Here is an 18,729-nt window from a genome sequence, read left to right as displayed (position 1 = left end):
GATAGTTCTGAAGCATTTGTTGTCATAGAAATTAATCTGACTAAAAGATGAGCCACTTGTGTGGTACCAGTTATCCCGACCTGAACTCAGAGTTGACCAAAGTTACCTCGCTAACTCCTTAAACCAGATACATAGTATACCCTTCTGGTCTCTCTGGAGAGAAACTGCCATTGGTCTGTCGTCCTTTCCTGCATATAGGCCATAATTGTTGGGGCCTGGTAGATATTGGAGTAGGGAGAGTCCATGGGCCCATTCATAGGAGTTCATCAGCATGCGAGAGGGCACCCGCGGTCACTGCAGTGACTGAATGCAGACTTCCCAACGCCTAGGCTTTAATCTCTCCCCTTCATCCATTCATTCAGCCTCAGAAATGGTGCTGTGGATCAGCTGTATGGTAAATATACTCACACACATCCTCTCTCTTTCCCTCTTTCTCCCTGCTTATTTCCTCTCTCTCTCAAACTTTTTTTCCCACACACATCTCCCCCTGTGTGACCTTCCATGTCTTAGTACTATCTTAGTACTACCCCCCTTGTATGACCTTCCCTGTCTTAGTACTACCCCCCTTGTATGACCTTCCCTGTCTTAGTACTACCCCCTTGTATGACCTTCCCTGTGTTAGTACTACCCCCTTGTATGACCTTCCCTGTCTTAGTACTACCCCCCTTGTATGACTTTCCCTGTCTTAGTACTACCTCCCCTGTGACCTCCGATGTCTTAGTACTACCTCCCCTGTTACCTTCCCTGTCTTAGTACTTCCTCCCCCAGTGTGACTTTCCCTGTTTTAGTACTACCTCTCCCTGTGACCTCCCCTGTCTTAGTACTACCTCCCCCTGTTACCTTCCCTGTCTTAGTACTTCCTCCCCCAGTGCAAGGAGGCCTACAAACCCGACTCAGTTACACCAGCTCTGTCAATAGGAATGGGCCAAAATTCACCCAACTTATTGTGGGAAGCTTGTGGAAGGCTACCCAAAACATTTGACCCAAGTTAAATAATTTAAAGGTAATGCTACCAAATACTAATTGAGTGTATGTAAACTTCTGACCCACTGGGAATGTGGTGAAATAAAAAAAAGCTGAAATAAATAATTCTCTCTACTATTATTCTGACTTTTCACATTCTTAAAATGAAGTGGTGATCCTAACTGACCTAAGACAGGGAATTTGTACTCGGATTAAATGTCAGGAAATGTGAAAAACTAAGTTTAAATGTACTTGGCTGAGGTGTATGTAAACTTCCGACTTCAACTGTGTAAACACATTTGCAAGAGGGAGGGAATCTGATTTAATTGGTCCTCAACTTAGTACTACCTCTCCCTGTGACCTTCCCTGTCTTAGTACTACCTCCCCCAGTGTGATCTTCCCTGTCTTAGTACTACCTTCCCCAGTGTGACGTTCCCTGTCTTAGTACTACCTCTCCCTGTGACCTTCCCTGTCTTAGTACTACCTTCCCCAGTGTGACGTTCCCTGTCTTAGTACTACCTCTCCCTGTGACCTTCCCTGTCTTAGTACTACCTCCCCCAGTGTGATCTTCCCTGTCTTAGTACTACCTCCCCAGTGTGATCTTCCCTGTCTTAGCACTACCTCCCCCAGTGTGACCTTCCCTGTCTTAATACTACCACCCCCTGTGACCTTCCCTGTCTTAGTACTACATCCCCCAGTGTGACCTTCCCTGTCTTAGTACTACCTCCCCTGTGTGACTTTCCCTGTCTTAGTACTACCTCCCCCAGTGTGATCTTCCCTGTCTTAGTACTACCTACCCCTGTGTGACTTTCCCTGTCTTAGTTCTATGTACCCGTGTGACCTTCCATGTCTTAGTACTACCTCCCCCAGTGTGACTTTCCCTGTCTTAGTACTACCTCCTCCAGTGTGATCTTCCCTGTCTTAGTACTACCTCCCCTGTGTGACTTTCCCTGTCTTAGTTCTATGTACCCGTGTGGCCTTCCCTGTCTTAGTACTACCTCCCCCTGTGTGACTTTCCCTGTCTTAGTACTACCTCCCCCTGTGTGACTTTCCCTGTCTTAGTTCTATGTACCCGCGTGACCTTCCCTGTCTTAGTACTACCTCACCCTGTGTGACCTTCCCTGTCTTAGTACTACCTCCCCCAGTGTGATCTTCCCTGTCTTAGTACTACCTCCCCCAGTGTGACCTGTCCTGTCTTAGTTCTATGTACCCGTGTGACCTTCCATGTCTTAGTACTACCTCCCCCAGTGTGACCTTCCATGTCTTAGTACTACCTCCCCAAGTGTGACCTTCCCTGTCTTAGTACTTCCTCCCCCAGTGTGACCTTCCCTGTCTTAGTACTACCTCCCCCAGTGTGATCTTCCCTGTCTTAGTACTACCCTCCCCCAGTGTGACCTGTCCTGTCTTAGTTCTATGTACCCGTGTGACCTTCCCTGTCTTAGTACTACCTCCCCCTGTGACCTTCCCTGTCTTAGTACTACCTCCCCCTGTGACCTTCCCTGTCTTAGTACTACCTCCCCCTGTGTGACTTTCCCTGTCTTTTCTTTCCTCTCAGGGTTCGATTCCTTTCCCCCCCATCTCTGATCTCAATCCTTGACTTCTACCCTCAGAAAATACTTGATCAAAGGTGCTCTGACATAGGGTAGCAAAAATAACTCTGGATAGGAAAATCACAGTGCAAAGCAGTAAGATACCAAAGTGCAGTACTGCATAAACATTTCATATGCAGAGCATTTTAACTAAATTTGGTGAGCAAACTCTGACCTTGGATATGCACTTAAGAAAAATGGTGGCTCTACATAATCTTGGGTAAGAATGTATGTGCTTGCCAGGGACAGGCTTTATACTTCAGGGTTTACCTTGCTTGGGGCATCTTATTTCAAACATGTACAATTTACAACATGTATTATTTGTCTCATGGCATTGGTGAAAAGTGATGCTTACCCAATCCCTTAATATGTTCCTATTGTACAGTTTATGTACTTAAGAATTACTTTGGAAACAGAACACAAAAATTATTCCTTATTAAATATGGCTAATAGTCAGTTGTTGATGCTTATTGAGGAAAAAAGCTAGTTTTGTTCTTAAGTAGAAATCAAGAACCACGTTGTTTGGAAGGAAAAATTAGACTCAACCATGTAGCTTATCAAACAGACACTAATCTACCCAAACATATTTTAGTGATAAGGCTGAGCCCTACTAAGTACCCCAAAGTCGTGATGGGCGACAACGCCGGCTTTGACAAGATAAATGTGTCTTGGGTCTGTGTACGTACCGAGTGACAGTGCAACTGCTTGCTACGTCAACCACCACTCTCCACTTCAGTTAGTCCTTAGTTTTTATGGCAGTCAAACTGACAACTGTGTCACCCAGAAGAGGCTTTTTCCCCTGACAATGTCCTGTTATTCAAAAACCCTATTTTACAACAAAAAGGAATCACTGTGAAGAGCCGTCTTACTGTGAAAGGACGAATGCTACACATTCAAACATATTTCCTTGACAGGGAACTAATTCATTTCTGATCTAATGTAAAGTGCTTAATGAAATAGTCAAGGACAATGATATGAAATGGAGGTACAGACAGAATCTACATGCTAACAATAGCCTCGTCTGACACAACAACAATCAGGGAGATGGAATGCAACAATCCAACATGGATGCTACAGGAACACATAAACAACATGTTCGCCAAGCTTAAAAACCAAACTGACCTCCCTGTTTTGGCTGCTGGGATATAGAGAGGGCTGCTTAGAAGAGGACGTTTCCGTGGTGAACCCCTTGGAGGCCTGGGTATACTGTGGAGGGAGTCTGCCGGTTGTCTGTCCCCTTGCCAGATCATCTTGGCACTCATCCGTGGCTTACCACAGCCAAAAGGCAGCACTGACAGTGATACTTGTCCCACAGGAGTGGATTGAAAAAATGAACACAGTACAGTATCAGAAAATATGTCTGTTTCAAAGGATATGTGCCCACATACACACTTGTTTACAAATCTAAGAGTTGAAGACAGCAAGGACACCAAGCTTGTATACATTCATGATGATTTAGGCGATTAAGTAGCTTGTCCTTTGAGATGAGTCAACCCCAAAAAAATCTGTGTTTGTTTATCAAATTTAAAAAATCTAATTTGTTGCATGTCTCCGTAGAAAAGAGAGATGCGATTTACTCGGCAATGGAGAGTGAAATTACTTGAGTACTTCAGTTCTTTGCCACTACTTCAGTTCTTTGCCACTTCTTTCACTCCTAGTGAAAAGGCCAAAGATATGCTATGGTAATGTTCCTGTCCAAATGACATATTGTAATGCAGTGCACTGGCTCATGCTTGGTTGAGTCCATGTTTTAAACAAGGAGATGTAGACATCAGCTGAGGCTCATCATGAGTCTTGTTCTGGAGGCAGCTCTGCAGAGTGGTCACTAGCTGGCACAGCCACAAAGTCATAACATCTGATTTTGAACCTAACCATAACCCTAACCATAAGTTAAGACCAAAAATAACATTTTTTTATACATTTTTACAATATAGCCAATTTTGACTTTGCAGCTGGCCTATACACGGGGAAATCGCTCAGTTCTGCCTCCAAGAAAAGACTACACTAAAGCTCCATTGCTACTACTAGGGTCTACTAGGGTCTATAGCCAACTCTGATCGCTATTCCAAGACACATTTGAAAAGAGATGTCAGCTTTCAAGCCATATTTAGAGAAGAACGCACTATAAAAAACTTTATAGGATGAATTAAATCACAAGATTAGTCCACAGCAAAAGTGGCACAAAATAAGAGAGCAGTTTTCCTGGCTTTCAGAATAATTCCTCCTATACGAACCCAAAAAGCATGTCGGAATCTGCAGTGTGTGTGTGTGTCTGTCTAGCCATAAATTAACTAACCTTGTAATTGTGTTTGACAGCCTGTATAAAGATATGACTCTGGACCACTCCAATCACTGGGCCACTCCAATCACCGGGCCACTCCATTGCGATTCCCCAGCCTCAGGACTGTATGGGAGCTAATGTATCTCATCACTGGTATTCTCACTGCTCAGGCAGCCAGTGAAAGACAGTCTGATAATGCTTATCACCCCCCGCCCCCTCCCTGACTGCTCATATGGCGATAGCAGAGCTACTTCAGAAGTGTGAATGCTTCTTTCCATGTAGAAAGGGGCTAACGTGTGACATGGAGGTCAAAAATTCTAAATGGTTGGATTCGAGTGGAATGGCATTTTTCATGTAGCTTGTGTGCATGGTTAAAGGTAAACATGAAAGATGTGTCATTAGACTATGGAAACGCTCCATCTACCTAGATGGTTTCATTGACAGACAAAGGTCTTTACTTTGACATAAACATACTGTGACTCTTGTAAAGCTTTTGAAAATGTATTGTGACCCACCAGGTCAACCAGACCTTTGTCTCTACTACTCAGAACATGTATTTTATTTAACCTTTATTTAACTAGACAAGTCAGTTAAGAACAGTTTCTTATTTACAATGACGGCCTACCAAACAAACCCTAACCCGGACGACGCTGGGACAATTGTGTGCCACCCTATGGGACTCCTAATCACGGCCGGTTGTGATACAGCCTGGAATCGAACCAAGGTCTGTAGTGCTGCCGCTAGCACTGCGATGCAGTGCCTTAGACTGCTGCACCACTCGGGAGTCTTAAACTGCCATCCAAAAGGAATTGGCCTCAACAGACCATTTGGGAAACACTACTGCAAATACTAAGCTCTATACCTCATTCTGAATGACACAAACAGAGCTTTTTACTTATTCAATCATATGTTGAACAAAATGCCTGGTTCAGCACCAGTTGAAGCCCAAGAGAAAGGTAGTTATTTGCAGTAATTCATTCTGCCAACATTTAGATGATGTATGACGCTTCGGTCGAAGAGCCAAAGAGGAAACTCAGTAACGGGTATCCCATGGTAACCACAGAGAACGGCAACAGCGTTCCTTCTATCTGTCGATCTCTCCCCTGCTCTCTCTACTCACCACCTCCAATTCATTCCTGTCCTTCACGCCTCCATCTAGCATGTTCCACAGAAATTAAGCCGACAGACAATAGCTAAGTTTCCATCCAATTGGTGACAGATTTGAATGTGAATATTCTAAAACCGCACAATAACAACACGTACATGTTCTCACCAGAGATGTGTTTCCATCAAGTTGACTTGGGTTAGGCTGTATATGTTTACATAATGCACATAAAAATAACTTATTGATGTTATTTGTATTTGTCAAACAGCAACCAAGCATTGATCATCATGTCAGTAGAATTAGACTCTTGATATTTATTGGAAAGGAACATCAAGCTCATCACCTTGCACTTTCACCACCCTGTGAAGTTCATCGTCATTTATTTAATCTGCAGACTAATGAACTGCATGCTTTCCTGAGTCGTAGTGGGAGGACCACACACCATGGTTATTATATCAATATTGTCATCATTTGTCAACATTTGGTTTACCGACAATTTTTCTGTTTCCATCAGGCCTGTCATGACACTTTCTTGCCTAAAAAAGTTTGAATGGAAACTGACTAGGAAAAAAGAGGAGCTCAATGGAGTGGTGATAAAGAGATCCATAGAGGACTAGTGCCCCCAAGCCTGTTTTAGCATGGAAAGTGCCATGGAGGACATTCAGAAAATGCAAAAGCCCACATTCACACAACTTTAAGTTTGAAACATTGTGTCATTTTTGACTGGTCAATTTCATCATCTCTTGATAGATTCATCATTTCCACCGGTCACTTTCCAGCACAAGGCTAGCCTTTATACTACAGGAACGTTCAGATAGAGTTCTCAGCGGACTAAGAATCAAGAAAGGTTACAAGGCCCTGCATTGAACTTGGAATGAATACAAAAATTGTTGCACTTCTGTGTGTATTTACTGACTGACCATAATAACCAATAATTTCTACTGTTTTTATTTCCATTTATTCCCAGTTTGACAAGGGCACATTCACTTCATATCTAGATAATAATTGTTATTCCCAACAGAAACTATTGTGCAACGTACTGTATCTATCCTGCCTATCATCTATCTGCCCAATTATTTACAATATCTTTCAATCATCCATCTTCCATCCATCCATCCATGTTATCCACAAACCATTTGTGGGTAACATAAATTACAATAATTTAGACAAATGGTCCATGGAGTGTTACCTCTTTACAATCAATACAGTATAATGTATGCTGTACATATGTACCTGCATGTTACCCCACCTTAACAAACATAATGTTTCCTAACTAATGTTGTGGTTGCTTAGATTGACAGATAGATGGATAGATGGATTAAAGGATGGAAGTTGGATGGATTATTTTATTCGGATCCCCATTAGCTGACGCTATGACGACAGTCTTCTTGGGGTCAGACTTAATGAAAAAGACTAAAAGACTTTACAATTTATATACATTTAAAACCATTAACATGTAGACATTTCAGACATGGGTGGATGAAGGAAGATGGAATGACGGATGGATGAATGATGGATGGATGGATGAAAGACATTGTAAATAAAAGTTGGGCAGATAGATGATAGGCAGGATAGATACAGTACATGAATATACAGTTATGCAATTCAGAGTCATTTGTCAAGGGCACTTCCTTGTTTAATCTGTGTTTTAGTATATATAGTATAGATATTTACTAGCAGAGAAAGCCATCTGAATTATTCTTCAAAATACTATCTAGAATTTTGCATATACTACTTTATAGAGAGCTTCACATGTAAGACAAGGAAAGTTTATGTACAGGTTCACAAAAAGAAAGATCTGTTTTAAGCATGAAATTCAAACAATGTTAACTAGACACACTTTCCTTACTTTGAGAACAATGTGTCTTCCATTTCCCCTATTTCAGATAGAGCAACTCCAGTCCTTGGGGGCCGGTCACACTTTTCCCCCGGTCCCTAGCAAACACAGCTGATTAAACTGATTGCATTCTAAACTGAAGATCATGACTAGTGATCAACTGGTGAAAGGCAAAAGCAATGAGAGCAAATGAACACCATGTGATGCTCTTCATTGTGGAATAAACATCTCAGGCATAACCAGGCCCACTCATGATCACAAATAATGAAATTATAGCAGGAAATGAGAGAGAGCTTTCTGTGGTGATATTGCTTTTTCACTTGCTACATAGCCTGAATCATAATATTTTCCAATTGCTTTCAGTTGGGATACAATTGCAACTGGCATGCAATTTATTCAAGGATGAGGGAATAAGGGAAAGTGACATTCATTGATATGGGATATTCATTAAAAGCCATATTTTTTTAATTTCCTCCAAATTGAAAATAGGAATAACAATCACGCAATGCACTAAATAGCCGTGCCACAAATGCAGGTTCCTTTGTTTGGCCTTCAAGTCAAAACAGGGAAATAATGATTAGGTTGAAATTGCTTTTGACATCATGCAGCGTCGGTTGCTGTTCTTCTTATAATGGTTAGTATCTCTATTACCATGGCGTGTAAACAAACCCATACCCTATCATCTTGTGTCATGATGCTTCTTGCCCCCAATGTCAGAGATGTTTTTTAATTTTCTGAAAACATGGCAAGTCAGCCATTTTGGCTGATTAAAATTGGTTCACACAACTAGTTCAACATAGCCTCACTACATACATTGCATTCGAAAGGTATTCAGACCCCTTGACCTTTTCCCCATTGTTATGTTACAGCCTTATTTTAAATGGATAAAAATATTTGTTTCCTCGTCAATCTACACACAATATATAATGACAAAGCAAAAACAGGTTTTACATAAGTGTTCAGACCCTTTACTCAGTACTTTGTGAAGCACGTTTGGCAGTGATTGCAGCCTTGAGTCTTCTTGGGTTTGACGCTACAAGCTTGGCACACCGGTATTTGGTGAGTTTCTCCCATTCTTCTCTGCAGATCCTCTCAAGCTCTGTCAGGTTGGATGGGGAGTGTCGCTGCACAGATATTTTCAGATGCCTCCAGAGATGCTTGATCGTGTTCAAGTCCGGGCTCTGTCTGGGCCACTCAAGGACATTGAGACTTATCCCAAAGCTACTCCTGCATTTTCTTGGCTGTGTGCTTAGGGTTGTTGTCCCATTGGAAGCTGAACCTTCGCCCCAGTCTGAGGTCCTGAGCGCTCTGGAGCAGGTTTTTATCAAGGATCGCTCTGTACTATGTGCCGCATTGAGGCCAAAGAGTTCAATCTTGGTTTCATCAGACCAGAGAATCATGTTTCTCCTGGTCTGAAAGTTTTAGGTGCCTTTTGGCAAACTAAGTGGACTGTCACGTGCCATTCACTGAGGAGTGGCTTCCGTCTGGCCACTCTACCATAAAGACCTGATTGGTGGAGTGCAGCAGAGATGGTTGTCCTTCTGGAAGGTTCTCCCATCTCCACAGAGGAACTCTAGAGCTCTGTCAGAGTGACCATCGAGTTCCCCGTTGCTCAGTTTGGCCGGTTGGGCAGCTCTAGGAGTCTTGGTGGTTCCAAACTTCTTCCATTTAAGAACAACGGAGGCCACTGTTATCAAGAACCTTCAATGCTGCAAACCTTTTTTGGTACCCTTCACCAGATCTGTGCCTTGACACAATCCTGTCTCTGAGCTCTATAGACAATTCCTTCCACCTCATGGCTTGGTTTTGCTCTGACATCTGTGAGAGCTTATATAAACAGTTCTGTGCCTCTCCAAATCATGTCCAATCAATTGAATTTACCACAGGTGGACTCCAAACACGTTGTAGAAATGTCTCAAGGATGATTAATGGAAGCAGGATGTACCTGATCTAAATTTTGATACTCATCGCAAAGGGTCTGAATACTTAAATTTGCTAAAACGTCAAAAAACCTGTTTGCCCTTTGTTATTATGGGTTGTGTGTAGATTGAGGATTTTTTTTTTTACTGAATCCATTTTAGAATAAGGCTGTAACGTAACAAAAGGTGGGAAAAGACAAGGGGTCTGAATACTTTCCAAATGCACTGTACAGTGTAGCTATTAGTATTAGCAAGTAATGTTGAACACTAGCTAGCTATTAGTAGTAGTAGTAGTAGTAGTAGTAGCTGCTAAGATAACTCCCTAAGCCTAAATGCTATAAATCATGATAATGATGATAGTAAGCTACATTTTCATAAATTCCTCTTCTCTCCCACAGATTCCCATAAGATCTCAGGCTCCAGGATGGGAAATGCTTAACAAGAAAGAAACAGATGAAGACACAGAAGGGGACCATGCAACCCTAGGTTTTATTTTAAATAGTTAATCTGGTTTCAATTTCTATTCTGATTTGGGGAGAAAAATACCCCGTTTATCTGAATTAGCTAGGCTACTCCCTATACCAATGATAGGCTACAGATTTTAGTCACTGCAAATAAAATTGTTTTCCCAATGTATCTTTCTATTAAATTACATTTTGCTCTCACTATGTATTGCATTTTTGAGGAGAATATATGCTGTTATAAATAGCCAGAAGGTTTCCACTTTCTCTGAAGCTACATTTAAAGAAAATTCTAAATATTGGTCGACCTAACTCATTAGTAAATGGTCTGCAGGTTTCCACTTTATTTAATGGTATCTTTCTAGCAGTTATAAAATGTTGGTAACTCATTTGTTAATGCTCAAAGGATTGCCACTTTAAAATTCGGTATCATTTTAGCAGTTATGCATGTGGATAAATCATTTATAGATGATTTGAGAGTTCACTCAGAGCTTAGACATACTGTACAGTGCATTTGGAAAGTATTCAGACCCCTTGACATTTTCTAAATTTTGTTAAGTTACAGCCTTATTCTAAATGGATTTAAAAAAATGTTTCCTCATCAATCTACACACAATCTGAAACAATCTGAAATAACTTATTGACATAAGTATTCAGACCCTTTGCTATGAGACTCGAAATCGAGCTCAGGTTTATCCTGTTTACCCTGATCATCCTTGAGATGTTTCTACAACTTGACTAGAGTCCACTTGTGGTGAATTCAATTGTTTGGACATGATTTGGAAAGGGACACACCTGTCTATAAAAAGGTCCCACGGTTGACAGTGCATGTCAGAGCAAAAACCAAGCCATGAGGTTGAAGGAATTGTCCAGAGTGCTCTGACACAGGATTGTGTTGAGGCACAGATCTGGGGAAGCGTACCAAAACATTTCTGCAGTATTGAAGGTCCCCAAGAACACAGTGGCCTCCATCATTCTTAAACGGAAGAAGTTTGGGACCACCAAGACTCTTCCTAGTGCTGGCCGCCCGGCCGAACTGAGCAATTGGGTGAGAAAGTCTGAATACACTGTACTTAAAGGCAGTATCGGGTACTCATCACTACATAATGTACATGAGAGAAGATTCAACACTGTTAATTAAACATGTTCAGTCAATGAATGGTGGGTATGAATACCAATACATTCAACATTGTGGGAAGATACCACCACCATTTCTCCAACCAAAAGGAATTACGGTTACCATTTCACAATAGAGCATTCACCATACTTGGAGTGTTGATATACTCTGATAAGGGGTAATATGTTAGGAATAATGTTCCTGCTGAGCCACCAGGTCTATGGACATAATGGAGATTGGCTATATATTTATTGCCACAAATACATTTGTGCACTTTGCCTAAAGTTGCAGTAAAAATAATGTATATATATACACAACTTGACAGTGTTACATCTATAAAATGACAGTATTCTGCTGAATTATTTTTACTGTAAAATCTTGATTAATTTTGTGCTGTCAACAAAAATGGGACTGAAATTGGAATTAAACTAATAACCCCTTGCTCGCTACCAACCTGTAATGTCCTGCTACAGTGCAGCTATACCACTAGATCTGTGAGCGTAAAAGAGATTTAAACTCACATGGTACAATTTGGTATCTTGTAGATAACGGGATATTTTTCTACACAATATTTTGAATATAAGCTATGATCATTATTGCGTTTTAAAATTTGGGTGGGGGCAATGTACTGGTTGGGGCTCATTGGCATATTTTGGCGCGTGATTAAATATATGTGTATATGTGCAAACAGTCAATGGAAGTGTTGCAGAAGTTTGATGGTTAGTTTTGGCGATGCAAGTTGAGCGACTCCTTTGACCCTGTGCTACAAACTTTGCACGAGAATGTGTCAGTAATGAGCTGCACTGTAAAGAGGTTATTGTCCATTTTCCAGTAACTTAATGAAAACTTGATGCTGTGGATGTCTAATTTCTTACAAAGCTGCAATATTGACATTTTTGCGCGACCTGACCAAATGTGTGTTATAGATCTATCATGCTTATTAAAAGCAAGTCTAAGAAGCAGTAGATCTGTTCTATGTGAGCTATTTCTATGCTTCCTGATCACTGTTTTTGCATCTTTTACATTCATTCTCAACGAGTTCAAACACATGAATGCATCCAACTGGTATTTACGACGTCACAACTGGTAAATTCCCACCTGTCACGTTCTAACCTTAGTTCTTTTTGTTATGTCTTTGTTTTAGTATGGTCAGGGCGTGAGTTGGGTGGGTTGTCTATGTTTGTTTTTCTATGAGTTGGTATTTCTGTGTTTGGCCTGGTATGGTTCTCAATCAGAGGCAGCTGTCAATCGTTGTCCCTGATTGAGAACCATATTTAGGCAGCCTGTTTTCACCCTTGATTAGTGGGTGATTATTTTTCCGTTTCAGTGTTTGCACCATTCGGGACTGTTTCGGTTTTCATTTTGATTCTCTTGTTCTTTTGTATTTTATATTCATTTTCCATTAAATTACATTATGGATACATACCACACTGCATTTTGGTCCTCCGATCCTTCCTACTACTCCTCCTCAGAGTAGGAAGAAGAAACCCGTTACACCACCTCCCACATGGTTACGAACTCTGCATTATATTGAATATATTGGGTAGAAAATGTACCATTATACTAGATTATCAGATTATCTGCACATGTACCCTAAAAAGTACCATTTGAGTTCCTATGTGTACCTACGAAGGCACCTAATGTGTACTTTTGACCTTTTTGTACACCAGGGAACAACACTGTACCATAACCATACTCTTATATTTGAGAGTGTGTGGATACATGTTCTTGGTAACAAATAACCATATGGTGGCAGTGCTGAGACCAGATCTGCACCAGCTATGAGGGTGTTGGCAATCACGTATGTATGCTTGATCTGATTAAATCTAGACCTTAATGTCAAGTTTCCTTGAGCACAGCTACTTTTCGTTGGTGTTGTCAGATAATTGCATGATTATTGACTTGATTCCGGGCAACTTTTAGCAAAGTGAAGAAATGTATTCTTGCCAATAAATCTGTGGCCGATATGTGTCACGGCCACAGACCTGGTGGTGCAGTAGGAAATTCATGTTGCTAGCATCCAAGAGGCTGTGAATTCAAATCATAGGTGTTGTTGTGTCTGTCCCAGGTGTGCTAACCAATGTTGATGTCAATTCCATTTAAGTTTCAGTCACTTCAGAAAGTGAACCAAATTCTACATTTTCCGGTTTTGTATATAATTGGAATTTCTGTGTACTTCCTGAATACAGTTCAAAGTTGTACAGTATATTTACTGTAAAAATACAGTTCAGCTGTATAAAAACATAAAAAGTTGTTTCCAACATTTTCACTGGCACTCAGTAGCCGGTAACTTAATATAAAATTACAGGATTTAAAAAAAACTTTGTGCCATAAGCACATCGAAAGAATTACCCTACGTTTACATGCAATTGCAAGTGAGGTGTGCCACATTAACTTGCAACACGGGCCAAAAAGTACCCAAGTGTATTGCAATTCACAGTAAATGCACTAGCGTTAAGAATGTTTGGGTCTCTTAGAAATGTCCTTGTTTTTGAAAGAAAGCAATTTTTGGGTCCATTAAAATAACATCAAATTGATCAGAAATACAGTGTAGACATTGTTAATGTTGGCAGATTTTTAATGGAATATCTACATAGGCATACAGAGGCCCATTACCAGCAACCATCACTCCTGTGTTCCAATGGCACGTTGTGTTAGCTAATCCAAGTTTTTTATTTTATAAGTCTAACTGATCATTAGAAAACACTTTTGCAATTATGTTAGCACAGCTGAAAACTGTTGTCCTGATTAAAGAAGAAATAAAACTAGTTGACTAGTTGAGTATCTGGAGCATCAGCATTTGTGGGTTCGATTACATTCTCAAAATGGCTAGAAACAAATAACTTTCTTCTGAAACTCGTCAGTCTATTCTTGTTCTGAGAAATGATGTCTATTCCATTCTAGAAATTGCCAACAGTGAGGAGACGTGAAGTGAAGAGGTGACTCCGGGATGCTGGCCTTCTAAGCAGAGTTGCAAAGAAAATGCCATATCTCAGACTGGCCAATAAAAATAAAAAGATTAAGATGGGCAAAAGAACACAGACAGTGCCTCTTTCTATTCTGGTTAGAGCCCGTTTGCTCTGTTCTGTGAAGGGAGTAGTACACAGCGTTGTACCAGATCTTCAGTTTCTCTGCAATTTCTCTCATGGAATAGCCTTCATTTCTCAGAACAAGAATAGACTGATGAGTTTCAGAAGAAAGTTGCAAAAGGGTTTTCTAATGATCAATTAGCCATTTAAAATGATAAACTTTGATTAGCTAACACAACGTGCCATTGGAACACAGGAGTGATGGTTGCTGATAATGGGCCAATCTGCCGTTTCCAGCTACAATAGTCATTTACAACATTAACAAGGTCTACACTGTATTTCGAATCAATTTGATGTTATTTTAAATGGACAAAAAAATTGCTTTTCTTTCAAAAACAAGGACCTTTCTAAGTAACCCCAAACATTTGAAGGGTAGTGTATATAGCAAAACACTATTACTGTGGAAATGTACAGTAAAATGACACATTTTCTGCAAAATTACCAGCAATGGCTAACCGTGTAGTTTCATGTCACATATTGAACCACATGATTTCACATGTGGAAAATCACATGATTTCACACGACAGGTGAAAACTCGTTTTTGGTACACTTTGTGACATTTCACATGTGAAATCCTATGACAACGTGTTTTTGGTACACTTTGTGACATTTCACAGGTGAAATCCTATGACAACGTGTTTTTGGTACACTTTGTGACATTTCACATGTGAAATCCTATGACAACGTGTTTTTGGTACACTTTGTGACATTTCACAGGTGAAATCCTATGACAACGTGTTTTTGGTACACTTTGTGACATTTCACAGGTGAAATCCTATGACAACGTGTTTTTGGTACACTTTGTGACATTTCACATGTGAAATCCTATGACAACGTGTTTTTGGTACACTTTGTGACATTTCACAGGTGAAATCCTATGACAACGTGTTTTTGGTACACTTTGTGACATTTCACACGTGAAATCCTATGACGTGTTTTTGGTACACTTTGTGACATTTCACACGTGAAATCCTATGACGTGTTTTTGGTACACTTTGTGACATTTCACACGTGAAATCCTATGACAACGTGTTTTTGGTACACTTTGTGACATTTCACATGTGAAATCCTATGACAACGTGTTTTTGGTACACTTTGTGACATTTCACATGTGAAATCCTATGACACCGTGTTCTTGGTACACTTTGTGACATTTCACATGTGAAATCCTATGACACCGTGTTCTTGGTACACTTTGTGACATTTCACATGTGAAATCCTATGACACCGTGTTCTTGGTACACTTTGTGACATTTCACATGTGAAATCCTATGACGTGTTTTTGGTACACTTTGTGACATTTCACACGTGAAATCCTATGACAACGTGTTTTTGGTACACTTTGTGACATTTCACATGTGAAATCCTATGACAACGTGTTTTTGGTACACTTTGTGACATTTCACATGTGAAATCCTATGACACCGTGTTCTTGGTACACGTCACCTTACACTTCACCTGTACAATCTCGTGACAATTTGAACCCACGTATGAAAGATTATGCAATCACGTGAAAATCCACACGTGAAACTTCATGTGAAATATCATCACATGTGAAGTTACCCAAAAACACATGGTTTTACATGATTTCACATGTGCAAAATATGTGGAAATGTCACATGTGAAATCATGTGATTTTTCCATATGGGGTATTTTTTTATGAGTGAAATTATACTGTTGTACACAATCAAATCAAATACAATCTGAGATGAGACAATACTAAGGAAGAGATCCCACACTAGGGCACAATGTGCGTGAAACCAGCATTTGACCACAATTTAGCGAGAAATAAGATGGCCCACATCCCACCAGCTCTGGAAAATGGGAGCATGTCTTACTGCATCTGCTCAATGCAAACGCAGCCACATTCAATAGCTCTGACAGCTTCAGTATGTATACACCCTCGTCCATTCCAATAAAGTTTATGAAAAAATGTATCTAATCTCATAACAAAGTTGTGAACTCGCACTTAATCACTTGGTCACATATACGGCCGGTATGGAAGAGCAATTACTTTTTCACAACGGCGCTTTCTCAACAGCCTTTCTCACCAAGATCCGGAAGGAACACCGGGCGAAGTGGGATTATAAATGGTTGTGCCATATTTTGTCACAAAGCCCCCTTGCACGAGAAAGGGACACGCCGCGTCACCCATTACAGGCACTCCTCACAAAGCAGTGGACTACCCACCCAGGAAGGAGAGTTTGTGTGTTTGACTTGCCTGCAACAACTCTCCCCATGACATTCATTTTAATGTAATTATTTTCTGTCACAATTACATTCACATAATAGTGGGCACACATTTTATTGTGAATCAAAATTAAGTTAATGAAGTGTGTGCAACCACTGTGTCTGTAAATATGTGATTACAACAGACCTTTTCAAAACGCCAAAACATGTGGCTGGCATTCTATTCAAGTGTGAATGTCAGTTGCAACATCGAACCGAGAAATGTATGTCTTAGTCACAATAAATTATTATGCTAAAATGTAATTACAATTGACCCTGACATTGTCCTTCAGTGTGACTCTGGTGCCATCTATTGAAGAATAACGAAATAAATAATTTAACAAAAGACCTCTCTATTCTTGCTCCCAACACACTGCTTTCTATCTCTCTCTCTTTCTCTGCACCAGGCATGTTATTTAATGTAATAATACATGTTGAGATATTTTATTAAACTACACCTTACAAATCTATGAATTATTAAAATCAGTATTTTATGGGACATTAAGGCGTCTTACAGTTGAAGCACCCCCAATCCTCTTCATCCCCAATCCTCTTCACAACCGATGTAGGCTAACGTTACTCATGAATGCATGAATAAATATAGGCTATGGTATTTTAACAGATTGCCATAGGCTTGTGAAATAAAACATGTGTTTCAGAATAGTGGTCTACAAAGCCAAGAAGAGCGATGGATAAGGAATTACCTTCTTTTAGAACGTGTGAGTGAATGAGGAGGATAACAAAACAGCAGACTGCGGCTCCGGTTAAAGCCCACGCTAGTCGAAGGAGCTGCATCGTTGAGGGGAAAAAAGTCAGAAATCCCGGACGGAGCGCGCGGTCTTCAGCAGCAGCTGTTGGCTACAATGACAAATCCATTCTGATCCAATGCACCAGTGTTTAAAAGAAAAGTGAGTTGATTCCCTAAAGCTACTCCGTTGGTTTAAATTCAAAGTAAAATACAAAATAGGCACAATCCATGACAGATAATTTATATGATCCCTTCAATTCCAAATTAATGCAACCCTTTCGTTCTTCAGATAGCCTATAATGGAGAGAAAAGTTCAAATCGTTAGACCATCACATCATTTGAAGTGAGGCATTTTCTCACTTTAATTTAATCTGCTTTTCACCGCACATGATTCTCTGAGCTTGGAGCGCAGTGACTCTGTGATTCCCACTCTCCGGGATGGCTAGTATGATATGAGACGGCTGCGCCACCGGAACACTTTGCAGCAATTGCGTAAAATGAAATTTGTCTCGATATTTTCCGCATGAGATATATCACTAACTAGACAGTGGCTGCCGGTTTGGGAAACGTCCATCTTCGCTGTCTCCAAGTTAGATCTCTCTTCGTCTTCTACCCATTTCGACTCTTTCCATTGTGTTTCACAATATTCCCAAAACTGATGGATAAGAAGTCAATATGAAACCACATCAAATAGGAGCTCACTGCTCACAGACTACGCTGAGCATCAGGTCCAGTACCATGTAATGCAAATACCCGGATAACTTGTGAAATTAATGATGGGCAGCTCGTGGAGACACTGCGGCGTCACTATACTGTTCAATATACCAATACGTCTCGGGCTTGCCCCCGTTCTTACCCGCGGCTTCACGAGCGACTTTCACTGAGCTCTCTACGTGACGTCACAGCCATTAGTGTTTTATCTCCGGGCAATTCCACAGGCTGTTTTCGGTTGAGGGCATATCGGGGGACATGATTCCGTTAGACCCATGACTACCTCTCACATTTCGCACAAAGACTTTGATACCTCCCATGCATCGATGATAATTTTGGAATGTGAATGTAGTGTTGCAGCCTAGCTAGTTCCATTGAATTAATGTCCCTTTCCAGATTGAGTGCATGCATGCATTATGCACATGCCTTAGAATGCGTAACATAAAACATGGGGAGTGCAGGAATAAGCTATGAGGAAAAAATAAATCGGTATCATTTGAATATAGCCTACATGCATTCAAAACACCTTTATGAAACATACCAAGACACTATGAGGGTTGCTGTACCACTTTCCTGCAGTCAAATGACCAAATCGCCCTCTAGTGGCCTCATGGGTGGAACGTTATTAATATTGTTCAGAATTTCATAATTAATATAGATTTTTTGAAAAAAATCCAGTG

At 40.5% G+C, this 18,729-nt stretch overlaps 1 protein-coding gene across 2 annotated transcripts in view; it reads right to left on the bottom strand.

Moving 5' to 3' along the window:
* LOC112218638 (chemokine-like protein TAFA-5) overlaps window positions 1-18,281 on the bottom strand; it is a 65,034-nt gene extending 46,753 nt beyond the window's left edge. The window contains exon 1 of one of the 2 annotated variants that reach the window (XR_002948647.2): window positions 17,295-18,279. Coding sequence is in view for 1 of the 2 variants with exons in the window: in XM_024379697.2 (XP_024235465.1) it covers window positions 17,295-17,385 (91 nt within the window). In the remaining variant the exon portion in view is untranslated. Of the gene's footprint in view, window positions 1-17,294 lie in introns of both variants that reach the window. The other variant, XM_024379697.2, reaches the window with a different exon arrangement.
* Window positions 18,282-18,729: the final 448 nt, after the last annotated feature.

Source organism: Oncorhynchus tshawytscha, linkage group LG01 (genome assembly GCF_018296145.1).
Source record: "Oncorhynchus tshawytscha isolate Ot180627B linkage group LG01, Otsh_v2.0, whole genome shotgun sequence".
NCBI lineage: Eukaryota > Metazoa > Chordata > Actinopteri > Salmoniformes > Salmonidae > Oncorhynchus > Oncorhynchus tshawytscha.
The sequence above is the reverse complement of the archived record's forward strand: the minus strand, read 5'-3'. Positions and strand labels throughout refer to the sequence as shown.